The following is a 22870-nucleotide window of genomic DNA, read 5'->3' on the forward strand; positions in this document are numbered from 1 at the left end:
AAGTGAGTATCCTGTCCAACACTGTCTGTGCTCATCCAGGAGAAAACCTCAGCTGACTTTCATCCTCCTATCTGCAAACTCCCCCTATGTTTTTGTTGAAGAGAAAGAAAAAAGAAGGCATTAGTTATGTTAAACAGAGCAGGGAAAGGGGGTAACACCTTGCAGCCCATTTTCTTGTCAGTTGCCACCCATTTCTTTGCTACCCTCTGGAGGAAGTGGTATGCAGTTCCTCTCCCCTCTTCATGTCCTACATTCTTGCCCCAAAACACTGTAGTCAGGTTTCACCATCATCATGTCACTATGCCTGTTGGTTTGGCAGCGGTGGCCAAGAGGCGATCTCAGCTTCTAATTAAACAGAATGAAGGTTTTCTTCCCTAGTGAAAGGATTCCCCCTTTGAGCACTAGAACCTCCAAACACACGAAACCCGAAGTTGCAGAGAGGAAGCAGAAATTTCTCCAGAGTAGTAGTAATTCATGTATTAGAGAGAGGGACCACTCCCATCACACCTGGATCCGTATGTCCCATCAGAGGGAGATGGTACCATATAGTGATTGCTGGTTTAAATCACAAACTGCATTCTTTACAACAACACTAGAACCTTACAGCATGTTTTCTCCCATGTGACATGATAACGGAACCTTCAGTAGTAACTCTTTCATCCCATTAGACCCAGATGTTTCTGGGTGTTTGGGCACAACGAGAGACCATTGAGTTTTGTGAGTGTAAGGTCATTGTCATATACATATACATATATATACACACACATATATAAAATATTTTTTGAGATAAAGTGTGTCTCTTGTTCAGAGATGATGCTGCAAGGGATACTATCGTGATGGATAACACTGTGCTCACTGTGACAACATATGCTGTGATAACTGGTAACATATGCTCACTGTGCATGTGTATGTAGCACACGATTATGTTCATGTTCTGGGTCATGGAGAGGCACATCCACATGACCTTCTCTAGATCCCACATCATTAATCCTCCAATCTTCTTCTTTCCAAGTTTCTCCCATCCCATTAGCAACTGCCCATGAAATAGTGTATAGCCACACTGAGGGGCCTCTCTTATTCCCTGTAAAGCAGATAGCCAGATATACACTTAATATGTGATTCCATTTCTATAAGATTCTTTTTCTTTTAAGAGTTTATGTATTTATCTGGCAGAGAGGGAGAGCTCAAGCAGGGGGAATGGCAGGCAAAGGGAGAGGAAGAAATACACTGCCAATGAGCAAGGAGCCCGATGCGGGGCTCGATCCTGTTGGGTCCATGGTCAAAGGAACGAGACTGATACAAAGCGAAGGTCAAGCAAAGCTTTATTTTGCGCCAAGCATCGAGAATCAAACCGACCGTTTGGGGCCGTCTCTTGCAAAGAGGTGACCCCTCCCTGCCTTACAGACTAACTTTTATAGAGCAAAGGCCATGTGGTTGAGCCTGGCCACACACAGGTGGCCAATTGAATTACAATTCACCCTATAGTAGCTATTTGAACTAGCCTATCACTCTGGTCAGAATTGGCGCCCAAAATGCGCCCAAAAGGCAGGGCCCACATTCTTTGGTAGTCAGGGAGATAGTATGTACGCTTTACTGATTGGATGTTTCCACCTGGCCTGACTTGTCCTTGCATTCTGGGCTCTGTTATTTCTCCCTGACCTGACACGTCCTGGTATATGGGCTGTTTTATTAGGAGCTGGTCAGCCATATTTTACCCTTTTCCCAGACCCGTTTCTAAGTGAGTTCCTCTGGGGGGTAGGGTCAATCTAAGTTCACTGCATAAACAACAAAATGGCTGTTCTACCAAGGTGGGGCTGCTCCGGCTAAGTAGATTTCAGTGATGAAGTTTTAGAATATAAATGAGGTTCAGTGGGGTGGAATCTGGAGCCAATGACCAAGAAAGAATTCTTGAGACATCTTTGGTGCAGAGTGGTGGTTTATTAAAGCACAGGGACAGGACTCATGGGCAGAAAGAGCTGTTGCCCCAGGATTGTGAGGGGTGGCAGGTTATATACTATGGGGTTGGGGAGGTAAGGAAAAAGAGAGGTTTCAAAAGAACTTTCATATGCTAAAGGTGACCTACATGACACGGGAGGCCTTGAGGCCTTGCCATTGTCAAGGTTTTTTCCTCTAGCAACATATTAACAGTAAGATAGTTGGGAGATTCCTAAAGAATGTCACATCTGTCCCACCCAGGAGTGGGGTTGGGGGCAGGTTGCTTGGTGTCAGCTTTTGCTTCGTCCTCAGCCAGCCTTCTGATCCCTCATCACCAGACCCTGGGATCAGGACCTGAGCCTAAGGCAGTTGCTTAATCAACTGAGCCACCCAGGCGCCCCCATTTCTGTAAGATTCTTGAAACGACAAATTAAAGTGATAGAAAACAAGTCAATAGGTAACAGGGTGAGAATTTTGGGGAGGGATGACTACAAAGGGGGTAACATGAGTGTCTGTGGAAATGGAACAGTCTGTGATAAAATATCATAGAACTCATACTGGTTTGCTAGGACAGCCATAACAAAATCCCGCAGACTAAAAGAATTAAACAAAGGAAATTCGTTTTCTCACAATTGGAGGCTGAAAGTTCAAGGCCAAGTTGTTGGCAGGGTTGGTCTCTTCTAAGGTCTCTCTCCTTCGCTTGCAGACAGCTGCCTTCTTGCCATGTCCCCACAGGATTTTTTCTCTGTGTGCAAACATCCCTGGTGTCCCTCCGTGTGTCCTGATTTCCTCTTTTTATAAGGACCCCAGTCAGATTGGATTAGGGCCCACCATATGACATCATTCAACTTTAACTACCTCCTAAGGCTCTATTTCCAACTGTAGTTATATTGAAGATTAGGGCTTTGACATGTGAATTTGGTGAGGGACAGGGGAGACACAATTCAGTTTGGAACAAAACTTCCAAAAAAGCTAAATGCATATTAAAAAAACTGGTGAAATCTGAATAATGTCTTCGGTTTAGCATTGTAACCAATGTTCCTTTCCTAGTTTTGATAATGTACTATGATATGTAAGAGGTCATCATCGAGGGAAGCTGGGTAAAAGGCACACCAGAACTCTATGAACTCTATGGTTCTTGCAACTCCTTGTGCATCTTAAGTGATTTCAGATAAGTTATTTAATTTTTTTAAATTTATTTTTCAGTGTTCCAAGATTGTTTATGCACTATACCCAGTGCTCCATGCAGTACATGTCCTCCTTAATACCCACCACCAGGCTCACCCATTCCCCCACTCCCCTCCCTTCCCAAACCCTAAGATTGTTTCTCAGAGTCCAGAGTCTCTCATGGTTCATCTTCCCTTCTGATTTCCCCCAGTTCACTTTCCCTTTCCTTCTTCTAATGTCCTCCATGTTATTCCTTATGCTCCACAAGTAAGTAAAACCATATGATAATTGACTGTCTCTGCTTGACTTGTTTCACTCAGCATAATCTCTTCCAGTCCCATCCATGTTGATACAAAAGTTGGGTGTTCATCCTTTCTGATGGAGACATAATATTCCATTGTATATATGAACCATATCTTCTTTATCTGTTCATCTGTTGAAGGGCATCTTGGCTCTTTCCATAGTTTGGCGACTGTGGCCATGGCTGCTATGAACACGGGGGTACAGATGGCCCTTCTTTTCATTACATTAGTATCTTTGGGGTAAATACCCAGTAGTGCAATTGCAGGGTCATAGGGAGGCTCTATTTTTAATTTCTTAAGGAATCTCCACACTGTTGTCCAAACTGGCTGCACCAACTTGCATTCCCACCAACAGTGTAAGAGAGTTTCCCTTTCTCCACATCCTTTCCAATATTTGTTGTTTCTTGTCTCGTTAATTTTGGCCTTTCTAAGTGGTGTAAGGTGGTATCTCATTGTGGTTTTGATTTGAATCTCCGTGATGGCTAATGATGATGAACATTTTCATGTGTCTCTTAGCCATTTGTATGTCTTCTTTGGAGAATTGTCTGCTCATGTCTTCTGCCCATTTTTTGATATGATTATCTGTTTTTTGGGTGTTGAGTTTGAGGAGTTCTTTATAGATCTTGGATGTCTGCCCTTTGTCTGTAGTGCCATTTGCAAATATCTTCACCTATTCTGTGGGTTGCCTCTTTGTTTTGTTGACTGTTTCCTTTGTTGGGCAGAAGTTTTTATCTTGATGAATCTAATACCTTTACCTTTTTAAAAATTTATAATCAATTAATTAACATATAGTGTTATTAGTTATTAGTATTATTAGTTTCAGAGGTTTTCAGAGATAGAGTTTAATGATTCATCAGTTGCATACAACACCCAATGCTCATTACATCAAGTGCCCTCCTAATGACCATCACCCAGTTACCCCATCCCCCCACTTACCTTCCATCCAGCATCCCTCAGTTTGTTTCTTAAAAAAAAAAAAAAAGATTTTATTTATTTATTTCAGAGGGAGAGAGTTTGCAAGCCCAAGCGGGGTGGGATGGGCAGAGGGAGAGGGAGAAACAAACCCCCTGATGAGCAGGGATCCTGATGCAGGACTCAATCCCAGGACCCTGAGGTCATAACCTGAGCTGAAGGCAGATGCCTAACCACCTAAGGCACCCAGGCACTGTTTTCTATAGTTAAGGGTCTCTTACATAACACAATAAAAAAATTTTTTTTAATCAGCTTATTGAAAAAGAAAAAAAGAGTCTCTTATGGTTTTTCTCGCTCTCTGATTTTGTCTTATTTTATTTTTCCTTCCTTTCCCCTATGTTCCTTTACCTTTTTATATAAGTTTTCAGATCTACTTGTTCATATCAACAAAAATTTCTGCTGGGATATTGATAAGAATTGCATTAAACTGTAGACTAATTTCAGGGAAAATTGGCATCTTTGTTATGTTAAATTTTCAATCCAGGAGCATGAAACGTCTCTCCATATATTTACTTCTTTGATTTTTTTTCATCAGTGTTTTACAGTTCAACACAGATACTGTACATGTTTTGGTAATTTATACCTAAGTGTTTAATTTTTAATGATGCTATTGTAAATAACATCATATAATTTTAGTTTCCAATTGTTCATTGCTAGTATATAGAAATGTAATTTATTCTTGCCTGTTAATCTTGTATTATGTGACATTGCTAAATCCATTAACTAGTTCTAAGAGTTTTTATGTAGAATCCTTGCCTTTTTTCACATGGACAGATAGGTTATCTGCAAATAGAGACAGTTTTACTTCTTCCTTTCTTATCTTCTCTTTTCTTGCCTTATTGCACTGGCTAGGACTTCCAGTACCACTTTGAATAGGAGTGGTGAAAACAAACTTCCTCGTTTTGGTACTGGTTTTAGGGGGAAAGCACTTGGGCTTTCAACATTATTTATGAGGCTAACTGGAGGTTTTTACCAAAAATGGTCACAGAGAGTAAATTTCCTTTTACTCCCAATTTGCTGAGATTTCTCTTTTTTTTTTTTTCAAATTATGAATGAGAGCAAGGACATTCCAAGCCACATGCATTTGAGCCTTATGAAAATATATTTGAATGATATGTTTGCAATTCTTGTTGTCAAAGGGACTGGAGGCTAAGATAAGGGTTGAACTCCTTAAGATGTCTCCCAGCCAAGTATTCTATGTGGGGCAAGGAGGATGAAGAATTATTTTTCTGGACTGAAAGTAGTTAGGAAGCTTCCTGAAGAAGAGACCTGCATGAGTCCCTTACGTTTTTACAAGTAGATAGTAAGCAAATGCTGGACAGAGCTCTTTGGGTGGAACAGCCTATGCAAAGACCTGAGCAGTCAGGACTGGCCAGAGGAGAGGGATCATGCCAGGAGGTGAGAACATTGAATGGGCCTGCTATGCATTTCTACTGCTTTGAGAACTTGAAGAAGGAAGCCCTATTAGCTCCAGAAGATGATCCTCAGTTGCCACCTCTAATGACCCAGAACAATTTTCCTAACAAGTCCCCAAGAAACACAATCAGCATGTTTTGCTGACAATTCTTTTTTTTTTTTTTCTTTCCTCGAGATAATCAAGGCTCCTCTTTCCCCATGGTTTCTTTCCTTAGAGGTTGTGGCCTTCAGGGAGGGGAAACCTTAGGACTACAAACACTTCCCTCCTCAAGATTCCACATCACTCTTAGAGTTCTCATTCCTTTAATGCTTGGGGAATGCTAAGAGTGCTCTGGGCTAACAATCCTCCTAAATTTATCTTCTGGAGAAAGTTGCTAATGAGCAAAACTCACTTGTAGCATTTAGTAATCTTTTAGGCTTTCTTAATGTTCAGATAATCCTTGGTTTAAAATAAAACTTTTTTCTAAGTAGCTAAGAAAAATTGGAATATTTTGTTGATTGAATCCTATTAGAAAGATGTGTAGAGAGCAGTTGATTTTAAAAACGTTCATTTTATATTGCCTTCTGGAAAGCAATTTAATATTGGTCTGAATTCAGAGTGACAGAAATTTGATTTGCTTTGAGAGCATTAGAAATACTTTAGTTCCTGGTTAATATGGCGGCTGATGTGATTGTGTCTCACTAATTTTGGTGTGTGTGTGTGTGTGTGTGTGTGCGCTGAATGTATGATTCCATATATGCAGTCAGTTATCATCATGAGTATCTAACCCACACATCCTGACCTCGCAGTAGACCTGATCTTAACATTTACATTTGACAAATACAAGCTACCATTAATAACTTAATGAACATTTTCTAAGGTATCTAGCTTTGAAGACAATGACTCTCTAATGATAATTCATATAATCATTTAAGTTTTGAGGCCTCTTCCCATTTGAACTTAAAAATAATTTTATATTATAGCCCAAGTCAGGTATGATCACTATCTCCATTTTAAAGATTGGGGAACCAGGGGCACTGAAGTGGCTCAGTCACTTAAGCATCTGACTCTTAATTGAGCCCTAAATCAGGCCCTGAGCTCAGCAGGCAGTCTGCTTGAGATTCTCCCTCTCTGCCCCTCCCTCTACTCTCTCTTTTTCCCTCTCAAAAATGAATAAATAAATCTTTAAAAAAATAAAATAAAGATTGGGAAACTGAGTTCCAGAGAGATTAGTTGTTTTTTCTAAGTTCTCAACAAATTAAGGAAGGATTAAACCTCAGGGCTCTTCCCATTGTCGCCCTGGTCTTTCTGGTGACAAAAGAAATTTAAGAGTAAGTTAGTTGTGGAAATCAAAACACTCTATTTGTGTATAAAAGACTAGGTTGCTGGAAGCTACAGTTGCAGGTATGTATAATGAAATGAGAGAGAGACCCAGGAAAGTGAAGAGGAGCTGAAAGAAAAATTGGGGAGATTGCAGACCAAGGACAGAGGTGGGGCTAGGAAAAAGCACTCAACAAACACTTACTGAGAAGTTAATGGTCTACAGCACAATGCTATTTTTTTTAGCCTGTGGAATGCTGGTGAGGAAGATCTAAAGAGTCCAATAGAGCTCTAGACTTCATGGATTTGACCCTATAGTTGTGACTTAGAATGATAATCCTAAGTATACATTTTCCTCAATACCATCACATCCATTATTTTAGCTGAGCCTCAAAAATCTCTATTAACAATTCAAGAAATAGCATAATATAACCAATGGCATTTAGCAACTTACTTAATCTTCTTGTGCCTCAGTTTCTTTGTATGATGAAGATAATAATACCTATCTCTGAAGTTAATACTAAGTATATATAGTATATTAGTAAAATACTAAGTATATATAAAGTGATACCACTTAGTGACACCATATGCAAAGCAATCAATAAAGTCAGTTATTATTACTTAAGCACAATGAGTATCATAAAAAAACATTTTACAGATGTGGAAATTACATCCCAGAGAAGTAAGGTGATCCTTCCAAAGCTGCAGATCAATGACGTATTTAATTTTTTTCCTATTTACTTTATTTTTCTTATAAAAATAGAAAGTCAGTGATTTTTTTTGTCAGTGATTTTTTATTACATTAAAAGTGAAGGTGATTATAAAACCTTTAAAATATTCTCAGTATGATGATGAAAAAAGAAAAAAAGTTGAACACTTCTCCTAGAAAGCCACAAGCCAAAGGCAATTATTTCTTGACTCTTTTTTTTTTTTGCTCAGTTATGTAAATGTCCATTTGTGGGAACAATGGAGTTGATCCAGAATCTCATTTTATTTTATTTTTTATTTTTTTATTGTGTTATGTTAGTCACCATACGGTGAGTGCATCAATAATTTTTGATGTAGTGTTCCATGATTCATTGTTTGCATATAGCACCCAGTGCTCCAAGCAATCTGTGCCCTCCTTAATACCCATCACTAGGCTTACCCATTCCCCTACTCCCTCCCTTCTAAAACTCTCCACTTGTTTCCTGGAGTCCATAGTCTCTCATGGTTCATCTCCCACTCTGATTTCTTCCCTTTCATTTTTCCCTTCTCCTAATGTCCTCCATGCTAGTCCTTACATTTCACAAATAAGTGAAACCATATGATAATGGACTTTATCTGTTTGACTTCTTTCACTTAGCATAATCTCCTTCAGTCCCTTCCAAGTTGATGCAGAAGTTGGATATCCATTCTTTCTGATGGCTGAATAATATTCCATTATGTATATGGGCCACATCTTCTTTATCCATTCATCTGCTGAAGGGCATTTTGACTCTTTCCAGATTTTCCAGTTTCCACATTTTGGCTATTGTGGACATTGCTGCTGTGAATACTGGGGTGCATATGGCCCTTCTTTTTGCTACATCTGTATCTTTGGGGGTAAATACTCAGTAGTGCTATTGCTGGATTATTATATTGTATTGTATTGTAGGGTAGCTCTATTTTTAATTTTTTGAGGAACCTCCACACTGTTTTCCAAAGTGGCTGCACCAATTTGCATTCCCGCCAACAGTGTAAGAGGGTTCCCCTTTCTCCACAACTTCTCCAACATTGGTTATTTCTTGCCTTGCCAATTTTTGCCATTCTAACTGGTATGAGGTGGTATCTCAATGTGGTTTTGATTCGTATTTCCCTGATGGCTAATGATGATGAACTCTTTTTCATGTGTCTGTTAGCCATTTGTATTTTTCTTTGGAGGAGTGTCTGCTCATGTCTTCTGCCCATTTTTTTACTTGATTAACTGTTTTTGGGGTGTTGAGTTTGAGAAATTCTTTTTAGATCTTGGATATCAGCCCTTTCTCTGGAGTGCCATTTGCAAATATCTTCTCCCATTGTGGGTTGCCTCTTTGTTTTGTTGACCGTTTCCTTTGCTGTGCAGAAGCTTTTGATCTTGATGAAGTCCCAAAAGTTCATTTTCACTTTCGTTGTCCTTGCCTTTGGAGACATGTCTTGAAAGAAGTTGCTGTATTTAAGCTTTGAACACAGTTCTCCCTGAGTTCTTTCCTAATATTTTTAGTGGTCAAATTAATGCAAAGTGTTTTTTCTTTCCAGATATTTTCCTTACCTTGGGCTCCTCAACCAGTCCAGTTACTCCCATGGAAGTGTGGATGGGACAAACAGAGATCAGAGATGAGGGCACTGTAGGTAGCCTCAGTTCATGGCCTATTGACCATCCTCACTCATTCCAGTTAACTTGAAGGAAGCCCTCTTCACATCTTTATTCCAGAGGCTATAGATGATGGGATTGAGAAAAGCAGAAATGACATTGTAGAACAGGGCCAACTTCTTGTCATCCTCTGGGGAGGCTTCAGAGCCAGGCCTCATATACATGACCATGCATGGAATACAGAACATAGTGACCACAGTAATGTGTGAGGCACAGGTGGAGAAGGCTTTTATTCTTCCCTGTGTGGAGCGAATCTTTAGAATGGCCATAAAGATGCAAACATATGAGGTCAGGATGAGAGATAATGGGATCAGGAGCAAGATGAAACCTAAGATAAAGTCCACTTGGTCATTGAGGGATGTATATGCACAGGCCAACTTCAAGACAGCAGGAATTTCACAAAAGAAGTGGTTGATTTCATTGGGGCCACAGTAGGGCAGATTCAGTGCAAAGACTGTGTAGACAAGGGCGCAGGTGAGACCACAAAGGGCAGAGCTGACTGCCAGGACTACACACAGGGTTTGACCCATCTTGACCCCATAATGGAGTGGATAGCAGATGGCAACATATCTGTCATAGGCCATGGCTGCAAAAATCCAGGTCTCAGTGATGCCTAAGGTCAGGAAAATGTACATCTGGACCACACACCCAATATAAGATATGGTCTTTCTCTTGCTTATTAGATGGACCAATATCTGGGGCACTGTGGTGGTGGCATAGCTAAGATCCAGTACAGAAAGGATGCTGAGGAAGAAGTACATGGGGGTGTGTAGGCGTGCATCTACTCTGATCAGGGTAACAATGAGCCCATTGCCCAGGACTGTAAATAAGTAAAGAAAGAGGAAGAGGAAGAAAAGGATCCAGTTGGTCCTGGGATTTCTGGAGAAGCCCAGGAAGATAAACTCAGTTACAGAAGTGTCATTTCTCCAGCCTCGGCTACGCATGGCCTTCATTCTGAGGAAAGAAGAGAACCTATTCCTGAATCCCTTGCTGTCTCAATGAGAGGACACCACATGAGATCCACAAATGCAGGGACCAAAGGCATCTCGTAGCTAAACAATCAAACCAAGTATGCACTTCCATGCCCAGGGAACATTCTGTTCCAATCGGCCAACTGTTGCTCCAGGCACTTAGTAGGGATTCTAGAAATATGTATTGGTTTGTCTAACAAACTAGCTGTCATAATATTCCAAGGGTGCTCTGGAAGGAATTGTACCAGCAGAAGTCTTTTGAAGAATACACACACACACAGACACACACACACACACACACACACACCCCATAAACCAAAGTACAGAGGCTAGAAAAATAAAAAATGTTTTATAGTAAACCAAAAGTTGTAGTGGTCTCTGTAATTCTTAAAGTCATTCTTTCAAGTATCAAGGCTGTTAGGTGTTGGAAAGGACGGTGTAGTTGTGAAACAAACAAAACCCCTAGCTTCTTCTCTTTGCTTTCTTCCTCTTGGTGCTGTATCATTGAAAACCCACATACCATAAGTTTTCAGGAACAAGGAAAGTTTCAGATAATCTTTTTGGGGAAGAGGAATCTTTCCCCTAGAACGTTTATCCCCTAGAACGTTTATCTCACCTTCCAGGCCTACCTGCAGTGATTACAATTATAAAGAACAAGTTGGCAGATAAAGATGGTCAGAGACTCAACAACTGAAACCTAGAGAAAACGTCTGTGCCCCTGGCATTTCTCAAGAGAATGAAGCATATTTACTTGAGAATTAGGTGCCTGTATGTCTGGAAGCTTTTCTTAAAAACCAATAAGGGCTCTTTCACAGTCATATTGCTCTCAGGAGAGATTTGGGTAGTGGGTAAAATTCCAGTTAGACCGGTACTCAATCCTTGATCGAAACGTGGGCAGACCTGGATGACAGAACATGTCACTGACCAGTCCTTTTCTCTTTCTCCTTGCTTTAGTCCCTAAATGACTGCAACAAAACACGGACAGCTGGGTGTACCCCTTTTCCAGACCCAAAAGAAAGAAATGGTCATTTATAAAATGGCACTCTATAAAAATGTTCTAATAAATGTGATTTCACTAGATTATCACCACAACCCATGGAGGTCAGAATTACTATTTTCATTTCATAAAGTCAGCCATCCGAGGTGAGACAGAGTAAGACTCAAACTTCCAAGTCACATGCTCTTCACACCACATTAAGCTAAAATGTCTCTCACACCATTAGATTTCATGCAGGGTTTAGCAGTTATCGAGCACAAAATAGGCCCACTTTAGGTGATATTGTGAGAGAAAACTGACCTGTGTAATCACACTTGTAGAGGGCAGAATGTGCATATTGCATAGCTTTGCAAATGGTCAGGTCTTTTCATAAGAGAACCCTAAAACCTTGGATCGGTATTTCGGTAACTGGAACATTGACTGGTAGTGAAAAGGCTGAGAGCTGTCAATTTGGGTTAAAATAATGCCACATGAAGTCATGGACAGGACTCAGGCTCAGAGGGATGAGAATAATAACACTGATACTCATTTAGAGATGCAGTGGAATGGTGGCTAGTGGATTTGAATATAAACCCTCACTCTGATTGCATATACAACCTAAGGCTTTAAATACTGGTGTATGCTGATATATCTTTTTTTAAATTAACATATAATGTATTATTTGTTTCAGGGGTACAGGTCTGTGAATCATCAGTCTTACACAATTCACACCACTCACAATAGCACATACCCTCCCCAGTGTCCATCACCCAGCCACCCCATCCCTGAGCTCCCTCCCCTCCAGCAACCCTCAATTTGTTTACTGAGATTAAGAGTCTTTTATGGTTTGTCTCCCTGGTCCCATCTTGTTTCATTTTTTGCCTCCCTACCCACCACAACTCCCCGCCCTGCCTCTCAAATTCCTCATATCAGAGAGATGATATGATATTTGTCTTTCTCTGGTTGACTTATTCCGCTTAACATGATACCCTCTAGTCCCATCCACGTCGTTGCAAATGTATGCTGGTAAGTCTGAACTATATTTCTATCCTAGATTTCTTCTCTTAATTCATCTATCCAATTGCCTTCTTGCCATCCATCTTCATTTGGATATCAAACAGGCATGTTAAAATAAGTATTTTCTAAGGTCAAACTTCTAATCCCCTATAAGCCTGCTCTTCTCACAGCTCAACTAATGGCAATTCCACCCTTTAATGTGGCTTAGAGTTTTTAAAAAAGCAACTTAAAGACTTTCTAACTTTTCTCTTTCTCATCAGCAATATTGCCAGTTCTCTTTAAAATATGTATCCCAAAAAAAGATCACTTCTCATCATCTACACCATTACTGGTCCAGATCATTATCTTCTCTTGCCAGGAATATTGCAATATCCTCTAACCAGTTCCTGGGAATCCACTCCCTTCCCCTATGGTCTATTCTTAGCACAGTAACTACAGTGATCCTATTAAAGTATAGGTCAGGGGGTGCCTGGGTGGCTCAGTGGGTTAAAACCTCTGCCTTCGGCTCAGGTCATGGACTCAGGGTCCTGGGATCTAGCCCCACATCGGGCTCTCTGCTCAGCAGAGAACCTGCTTCCTCCTCTCTCTCTGCCTGCCTCTCTGACTACTTGTAATCTCTGTCTATCAAATAAATAAATAAAATCTTAAAGTATAGGTCAGATCATTTAAATATTACATAAATCATCCTTTCAAACTTTCTAGCGGCTTCAAGTAATGCCCAGAAGAAAAACCAAGCCCCCCCCCCCATCGCTTTCCTGGCTCCATCTCTTACCTCCCACTTCTCACTCTGTCTGTCCAGCCAGCCAGCCTTTTGTTGCTCCTCATTCAAGACATGTTCCTACCTCAGAGCTTTTGCACTTACTGTTCTCCCTGTTAGAAATTCTCTTTCCCCTTCATCTCCTTCAAGTGCTTGTTCAATCTTCTCAGGGAAGACTTGAGTCTTTCTGACCATCCTGCTTAAAACTAAGGTATCCCACACTCCCTTTCCTGATCTCCTGTTTTATCTTTCTTCATTGTAGTTTCTTCTAATATACAATATAATTTTAACAGTTTCCCTCACAAGAATGTAGGGATTTTTATCTTCCTGATTGATTGTGTACCATCAGATTCTAGAACAGTGCCTGGAGTGGAGTAGGCATTATAAATGTTGGATGAACAGATGTACTGAATCTGAGCTGGGCCTCTGAGGGGGCAAGCCACTGGTGATACGTATGATGGAACTATATTTAGTGCTGAACTTGGCTTCCTGTAAAGCTAGCTATTGTGCTAAGCTCATTTTGGGCTTTCCCTTGGACTTACACAGCTCTCCACAGGTTTCTAAATAAGAACTGGACCAGACCATCTACAGACAGACATCATCAACAGTCATCCCTTAAGGCCACAAGGTCAGTACTTGCTATTATCTAGGTAGAATCCAAAGGCTGCCCAGAGAAGTTTTTAATTTTTGGACCTGCAATTTAAAAGGGAAAATGACAAACTAGAGCTTGTCTACACAGAGAAAAGAGCTTTTCAGTAAAGGACCCATGAAACCATGCTATTGAGGGAAGAGTGGAAAATACTAGAATGCTTAGCTATGGGATTTATGAGGAACCAGAGAAACCTCACCAAAGACTTCATAAGTTGTCCTACAGAGAAAGGTGGAAATGTATGCTATGTGTTCTCAGAGAAAAAATTAGAAATGATTAGTGAAAGTTGCAGGGCAGGGTGGGGTATGTGTGTGGGGGGGCAAACTTTAAGCTCAATTTACAAAAAAAAAAAAAAAAAAAACCCAAAACAAAACTTCTGGTGATTAATCTGCCAGATAACAAAACATTCTGCTGGTAATGGGAAAGTGAAATGACAAGTTCTTCATTTTGAGAAGTGTTTAAGCATAAGTTGTAAGTCCATATCATTTAGGGGCACTATCACTTCTTTGGAAATGAAGTCAGGATGTACAACCTTAAAAGTCCCTTTTACCACAAATATCCTAAGGTTCTAAAACTCAATGATACCAAGATTCAGGGAATCTATGATTTTAGGAGTGACTTTTCACTCTGCACCAACCTCGTAACACAATCTAGAGTCCAAACAAAGTAATATGGTACTGATAAGACCAAGGAAGCCTGAAGGAATGTGGGAATGCTGTATTAGTTAACTGGAACGTGAAAAGTTGAAGGATAATTTAAAGATTTTACTGGCTTATTTTTGCAGAAATATGCACGGTATGCTATGCTTGGTACCCAGGAGAGGTTATTCTCCTGCCTTCTGAGCAAGCCCTATATAGGCTCTATTGAGGAAGGAAAAGGGAGAGCCTAGAAAAAAGAGCAGGCGAGAAGCTAAAGGAAGGACGTTATTATAAAGCCTGCTTTAAATCTTTATGTTTTCTTGTTGAAAAGACTTTATTTTTGTCTCCTTTAAGAGAATGTTCTAAGAATCCAACCAGAGAAATATGGACTACTTAAAAAATTGTTAAGTAGCTGCTGTATGTAAATCACAGGAGGCCAACACAAGATCCAAGGTGGAGTGTGGACAAGAAACATCCCAGAAGAGTATTTCCACTGAAGAAGAACTAAAATGTCTTCCTCGGTCTTTCCTGTTCTAGTCTTTCTTCCATCCATCCCCTCCTACACACTGCCAGAGAGACTGTTCAAAAAGGCAAACCGACCATGCTATTGCCCTGCTTGAAAGTCCTTCAGGGGCTCCTATTATCCATGAACTGATGCCCAAAATCCTTAGCAGGGTGCTCAGTGCCCTTTGGAATCTTATCCTTACATCTTGACATCCTACCATTACTTCCTGTGCTCCTGCTCAATCCTCAGCTTTTATATGGTCCTCCAGCTAGGCATGGGTTTTGCATGGTTGAAAAAATTTTTCATTGATGTCTGTGGCTGCTTTTGCTTATGACAAGAGTGGAGAAGCAATGATAAAAACCATATGTGTCCCACAAAGCCTGAAATATTTACTGGCCCTTTACAGGCAGGGTTTGCTGACTCCAGCTGAAGACAAACCAACTTGTTCATCACCATCCTTTAAATATTCCAGGTCCTTTCATATAGTTGTTTTCCATGAGGCAGTATGTACCAAGGAGGCAGAGAGACTCTGGGATCAAAGAAAATTAGGTTTGAATCCAGCTCTGCCACTTACCAACAGCACAACCAAGAGAATCATTTACCTCACTAAACCTTCATTTCATCATTTGTAGGGAGCACCTGTCTGGCTCAGTCAGTAGAACATGAGACTCTTAATCTCAGGGTTGTAAGTTCAAGCCCCATGTTGGTGTACATATTATTTAAAAATAAAATCTTTTAAAAAGTGCTTGCATTTCATCATTTGTAAAATTGGGAGAATAACATCTACCTTGAAGGTTTTTTATGATGATTGAGTGTTATCTTAGGTGTAACACTATAGCAGTAAATATCTGTTATTATTGCTACTATTATCATCAAATGACTCCCCAGTTAAAATGCCCTTCTCTTGTTTTCTCCTTTTTGTAAAAGCTCTTGTGATTATCACCATATTTCTAGGCTATGATAACACCTTTAATATGTTTCTGTTACTCCCTATACATATGCTGGTACACACACTGGTTTGTGGAATTCCTTAATTGGAGAATCATGTCTTACCTTTCTATCTCCAGTTCTTAGCACTTAGGAATGGGTAGTGGATTGGATTAATGACTTTGTGAAGTTATGCCCATGGTTTAAGGGTTTGTTGCAAGGATGGGACTCTCAGCCCAGTTGTTTCTCCATCACTTTCTTTTTCAAAACTAGTATCCAGGTTTTCTTCTCTCAGGGCTTCCCCTCAAGATACCCACTCCCAGCACAACTAAAATCCTCTTCTTGGCAATTTGTTAGCTGAAATGCACAAAGTTAAATGGAAAATAAGAGAAATGAAATCAATAACGCATGAACTGTACTAGCTGCAGATGACTACCCTTTGCCAGAGCTCTGGCTGACAGGAATCTGGTATGAGTAGCCTTCCCAGACTCCTGGTCTTGTCCTGCACACCCTTTAACTATCCTCCCACTCTGATCCCAAATTTAGTACACACCCCTCCTTCACACTCATGTCTCACAACTGCCTTGGACAGCTCCAGTATCGTATACTGGTCTATAAGAGGATACTATTTTAGCCACTCTCCAGAAGCTGCTGCATCTCAGGAGCTCCCTAGGAGATACCTGGTTGGTATTTTAATGAGACCCATAGTATCAGGGAACAAGGGGTCCCAAGGATGTAGCCAAATAGATCCCAGTGTCACCTCAGGAGTCTTCCAATCCTGAGGGATCTCATTACTCACAGGAAGGTTCAGCAAGGAGTGAATACAGAGAAGGGCTATATGTGCTCCAAAGGACACCTAAGATTTGGGGGAATTAGAACTACAGGAGGGGTGTGGAAACTGGTATTTTAACTAAAGCCTCCATAATTGGGGCCCCTAAGTGAGTGCAGCTAGGAAGCCAACATCAAGACTCAAGTTCTAGCTACTCTGCTGGTCTTATTTGAACTTTATTTAGGTCTTCCATAGAAAAAGAACATCTAAACTGGAAAGCTGTTAAGTATTGTCTTCCCAAACCAACATTTTAGATGTGGGGAAACCAACACATAGTGTCCAGAACTAATTCTGGAAAATCACACAGACAGAACTAGGACTAGGAGTCAGGTATCTTGATCTCACTGGGTAATGTTGTCTCACCTGTCCAGTGATTGGTGTGTCCAACTGAAGGCTGAGCTGATTGCACACCTGACTTTGGCCTCTTCCTATTTCTATGCCTACCCCACCCACTTTTAGCTCTCCTTTCCAGAGTTCAGGAAGATCTCTTCCCATGTTTGTCCCCATTGCATGAAGCATAAAGTGAATATTTGAGTATGGTGGATTGGGTAGGAATGGAGAGATGAGGGAGATGAGTCTGGAGAAATGAGCAGGACCAGATCATGGAGAGTCTTGTAGACCAGCCTGAAGAATTTATAGTATACCTGAAGGCATCAAAGATCCATTGAAATTTATTAATAAAGAAAGTGACATGGTTTAGTGGCATTCTGGAGCTGACTCAGTGGCTCATGAAAGCCACTTATTCTCAATTCTTTCCAACTCTGTGTTCAGTAATATCACATTGAGAGCATGAAATTGGTCATGGTGGAAATATTTACACCAAAGAAATTGGCAAACACAACAAATCAGAACTTTTTGTTTTCCCCAAAGAACTGATTGTTAAATATTTACCAGCATACCATTGAGTAGTCAGATTAGTGTTTTTGAAAGATTAATAGCTAGTTTGGTTAATAAGACTGGAAGGAGGAAGACCAGTGGGAGTCCATTAAAAGAGTCTAACTGAGAGGTTATTAGATTTTATTGGCCAGGAATTGTAAGGATGAAAATGATACAGATTGGAGAGAATCAAAGGGATTTAGCAGTGACTAACTGGATGTGGAACATGAGTTGCTTTGGGCTGTTGGGTGGATGATGATACCATTTATTGAAAAAGCATTTGACAAAATAGGTCATCCTTTTTTGATAAGAACTCTCCAAGTGTAGGAATAGAAGGAATATACTGCAATATCGTAAAAGCCATATATAAAAAATCCACAGTGAGTATTACCCTCAACAGGGAAAAACTGAGAGCTTTTCCCCTAAGGTCAGGAACATGACAGGGATGTCCACTGTCACCACTGTTGTTCAACGTAGTACTGGAAATCCTAGTCTCGGCAATCAGACAACAAAAACAAATAAAAGGCATTCAAATTGGCAAAGAAGAAATCAAACGTTCACCCTTCACAGAAAATATAATACTCTATGTAGAAAACCCAAAAGACTCCAACAAAAATTGCTAGAACTGATACAGGAATTCAGTGAAGTGGCAGGATATAAAATCAATGCACAGAAGTCAGTTGCATTTCTATACACTAACAATGCAGGGAGAAGAAAGAAAAATTAAGGAATCAATCCCATTTACAGTTGCACCAAAACCCATAAGATACCCAAGAATAAACCTAACCAAAAAGGAAAAGGATCTATACTCTGAAAACTATAGAACACTTATGAAAAAAATTGAGGAAGACACAAAGAGATGGAAAAGTATTTCATGTTCATGGATTGGATGTCTACGCTACCCAAAACAATCTCCACATTCAATACAATCCTTATCAGAATAGCATCACCATTTTTCATAGAGCTGGAACAAATAATCCTAAAATTTGTATGGAACCAGAAAAGTTGCTGAATAGCAAAGGAATGTTGAAAAAGAAAATCAAAGCTGGTAGCATCACAATTCTGGACTTCAAGCTCTGTTACAAAGCTGTAATCATCAAGACAGTATGGTACTGGCACAAAAAGAGACACAGAGATCAATGGAACAGAATAGAGAACCTAGAAATGGGCCCCCAACTCTATGGTCAACTGATCTTTGACAAAGCAGGAAAGAATATTCAATGGAAAAAAGAGAGACTCTTCAACCAATGGTGCTGGGAAAATTGGACAGCCACATGCAGAAGAATGAAACTGGACCACTTTCTTATACCATACACAAAAATAAACACAAAATGGATGAAATACCTAAAAGTGAGACAGGAAACCATGAAAATCTAAGAGGAGAACAAAGACAGCAACCTCTTCGATTTCAGCCACAACAACTTCTTGCTAGTCACATCTCCAAACACAAGAGAAATAAGCAAAAATGAACTACTGGGACTTCATCAAGATAAAAATTTTTGCCCAGCAAAGGAAACAGTCAACAAAAATTAAAGGCAACCTACAGAATGGGAGAAGATATTTGCAAATGTCTTATCAGATAAAGAGCTAGTATCCAAAACCTATAAAGAACTTTTCAAACTCAACAGCCAAAACCCCCAAAAATCCAGTGAAGAAATGGGAAGAAGACATGAACAGACATTTCTCCAAAGAGGACAACCAAATGGCCAGCAGAAACATGAAAAAATGCTCCACATCATTCATTATCAGGGAAATACAAATCAAAACCACATTGAGATACCACCTCACACTGGTCAGAGTGGCTGAAATAAACAACTCAGGAAACAACAGATGTCGATGAGGATGCAGAAAAAGGGGAACCCTTTTACACTGTTGGTGGGAATGCAAACTGGAGCAGCCACTCTGGAAAACAGAATGGAGGTTCCTCAAGAAGTTAAAAATAGAGCTAGTCTATGACCCAGCAATTACATTACTTGGTATTTATCCAAAAGATACAAATCTAGTGTTTTGAAGAGGCACATGCACCCCAATGATTATGGCAGCAATGTCCACAATAGCCAAAATATGGAAAGAGCCCAAATATCCACTGACAGATGAATGGATAAAGAAGATGTGGTATATATATATATATATACAATGGAATATTATTTAGCTATCAAAAAGAATGAAATCTTGCCATTTGCAACTATGTGGATGGAACTAGAGGGTATTATGCTAAGCGAAATAAGTCAGTCAGAGAAAGACAAATACCATATGATTTAACTCATATGTGGAATTTAAGAAACAAAACAGATGAACATAGGTGAAGGGAAGGAAAAAATAAAATAAGATGAAAATTGAGAGGGAGGCAAACCATAAGAGATGTTAAACTCTAGGAAACAAATTGAGGGATGCTGGAGGGGACATGTGTGGAGGAAGAGATAAGTGGGTGATGGCCATTAAGGAAGGCACTTGATACAATGAGCACTGAGTGTTATATGCAACTAATGAATCACTAAATTCTGCCTCTGAAACTAAAAAGAAAGAAAAAGAAAGAAAGAAGGAAAGAAGGAAAGAAAGAAAGAAAAAGAAAGAAAGAAAGAAAGAAAGAAAGAAAGAAAGAAGAAGGAAAGGAAGGAAGGAAGGAAGGAAGAAAGGAAGGAAGAAAGAAAGGAAGAAAAGGAAAGAAAGAAAAATGGAAAACCCATGAGAGGAACATGATCAAGTGGGTGGTAATGAGTTTCCTTTTGAACACGTTAAGATCTGCCTCTGAGATATTAAGTTGGATGCCAGTCAGGCAGAAGGACACAGATTTATGTTCATTAACTTTAACATTATAGAGGGCTAAGATTTACTATATTCAAATGGAATTGGAATTAGCTTCATTCCATAGCACAGGATTTTAGAATTTCCCTCCATCGTGGGCGACTGGGTGGCTCAGTCAGTTGAGCATCTGCCTTCAGCTCAGGTCATGATCTCAGGGTCCTGGGATCCAGCCCACATCAGGCTCCCTGCTCAGTGGAGAGTCTACTCTGTCTCCCTCTATTCCTACCCAACCCCTGCAACCCCAGCTTATGCTTGTTCTCTCTCTCTCTCAAATAAATAAATTAAATATTTTTAAAAAGAATTTCCCCCCATTGTAGCTCTCCTCCTCACCATTGCACATATTCCTTCTTTCTCTGATATTGGACATGAATTTAGAAATTTCCATTATGGCCCCAAGAGCTTCAGTTGCTCTATATTGAGCAATTTTTATTTACACCCAGACATAAGGGTGAGAAGCTTTGTCCTTCCAAATAATTCATTTTCAGAGCCATTTAGACCTTCTCTCCTCTCCATGAGGGAATCTCAGCTTGCCTGCCAAGGGTTAGATTGGCCTCTTAGGAACTATTCATTCAGTTCCATAACATTTGCCTGGGAGCCAAGGAGAAGATAAAATTTTAAGCAGGAAGCATCAAAGAGAGCTGAATACCATAGAGAAGATCACCCAGAGTCAAGTCTTTTAAGCTGAGGCATACTTGTCATGTCAGAAAAGAATGCTTCATGCCAGTTGAAGGTTTTGATGTTATAACCCTGCCTATAACCAAACTCACATCAATGCAATCATTCTTAGATCTTGATATTAATTCTCATAGTGGGCTGGGAAAAATCTTGAAAAACCAAATTGAAGCAAACTATGGATAATTTCATTTTTATTTGTCTTTTTCCAAATAATTTTTCTTCATAGAAAAATTGTGTCACTCTTTTCCACCCTGAGTCCTATTAAGATTATTTTAAGTATTAGTGAAATAAAACTTCCACACAGTGTAATACACATGCATCTTAAATACACAATAAGTGTACATGTACCTAATACATGTACTGTATTAGCAACAACTGACAGAATTAAAGTGAAAATCGGGCAATTTCATAATTGTAGTGGCAATTGTAATACTCTTGTCATAGTACTTGATGGAACAATTAGACAAAAATCATAAAGATGTAGATCTGAACAACAATGCCAATGCTCTTAATCTAATTGTCATTTATTAATCATTATAGCCCAAAACAGCATTCATTTAAAGGCCATATGGAATGTTTATCAGTATAGACCATATATCAGGCTATAAAATTTCAAAATATTGAAATCTTACAGAGTATGTTATTTGAACACAATGGAATTAAATTAGAAATAAAAATATATATATACCTGGAAAAGATCCAAATATTCGAAGTTAAACAGCACATTTCTAAATAACTCATGTCTCAAGGAGGAAATCACAAAGGAAATACAATATTTTGAACTGACTGATAATGAAAAAACAACATAGTAAAATCTGGGGCTGCAGCTAAAGCATTGCTTAGAAAATTTATAGCTTTAAGTACTTATGTTAGAAAAAAATGAAAGGTCCTTTAAAAAAAAAATCTCAGGTTCCACCTAAATAAACTGAAAAAAAAATCAACGAGATAGAAATGGACAAACTATAAAGAAAATCAATGAAATCAAAAGATAATTCTTTGTATTGTTCAATAAAATTAATAAATCTCTAGCTAGTTGATGAAGAAAAAAAAAGAAAACACAAATTATCAGGATTAGGAGGAAAGACGAGGTATCACACAGGTCTCACAGATATGAAAAGAGTGATAAGGGTATGTTCTGACCAACTTTATGCCAGTAAATTCAACAACTAGATAAAATGGACAAAATTCTTGAAAATTACAGCTTATCAAAATGGGCATGAGAAGAAACAGAAAGTCTGAATATTTCCATGTACCTTAAGTAAATTAAATTCATGACAAAAAAAACTTGTTTCACAAAATAAAAATAAATAAATAAATAAATAAATAAATAAATAAATAAACTGGATTTCAGCAAAATGAAAAACTTTCACTTACCAAAAATACCATTTAAAGTGGAGGGAAGTGGGCACCTGGGTGGCTAGTTAGTTAAGTGACTGTCTTTGGCTCAGGTCATGAGTCCAGAGTCCTGGGATTGAGTCCTGCATTGGACTCCCACAAATTTTACTATGTTGTTAACTACAGAGAGCAAACTTATCATTACTGGAGGGGTGGTAAGTGGGGGATGGGTGAAACAGGTGATGGTGGTTAAGGAGCGCATTTTCTGTGATGAGCACTGGATGTTGTATGAAGTGTTGAATCACTATATTGTACGCCTGAAACTAATATTACACTATATGTTAACTAACTAGAATTTAAATAAAAACTTAAAAAGCACCACTAAAAAGTGAAAAGGCTCAAATGGGTCAAAGTTTTGAACATAAGACCCAAAACCGTAAAATTCCT

General features: G+C 39.4%; 1 protein-coding gene across 1 annotated transcript; it reads right to left on the minus strand.

Moving 5' to 3' along the window:
• Positions 1-9459: 9459 nt before the first annotated feature.
• LOC111143539 (olfactory receptor 2A5-like) lies at positions 9460-10407 on the minus strand. Its single transcript, XM_022497365.1, has one exon. It carries the CDS (start codon positions 10405-10407, stop codon positions 9460-9462), a length of 948 nt encoding a protein of 315 aa, XP_022353073.1.
• Positions 10408-22870: the final 12463 nt, after the last annotated feature.

The sequence above is a fragment of the Enhydra lutris genome, unplaced genomic scaffold (genome assembly GCF_002288905.1).
Source record: "Enhydra lutris kenyoni isolate GAN:26980312 unplaced genomic scaffold, ASM228890v2 scaffoldscaffold9, whole genome shotgun sequence".
NCBI lineage: Eukaryota > Metazoa > Chordata > Mammalia > Carnivora > Mustelidae > Enhydra > Enhydra lutris.

What these genes read in the sequence shown, in the direction of transcription:
- LOC111143539 (XM_022497365.1), bottom strand. Translation starts at nt 10,407, where the DNA reads ATGCGTAGCCGAGGCTGGAGAAATGACACTTCTGTAACTGAGTTTATC.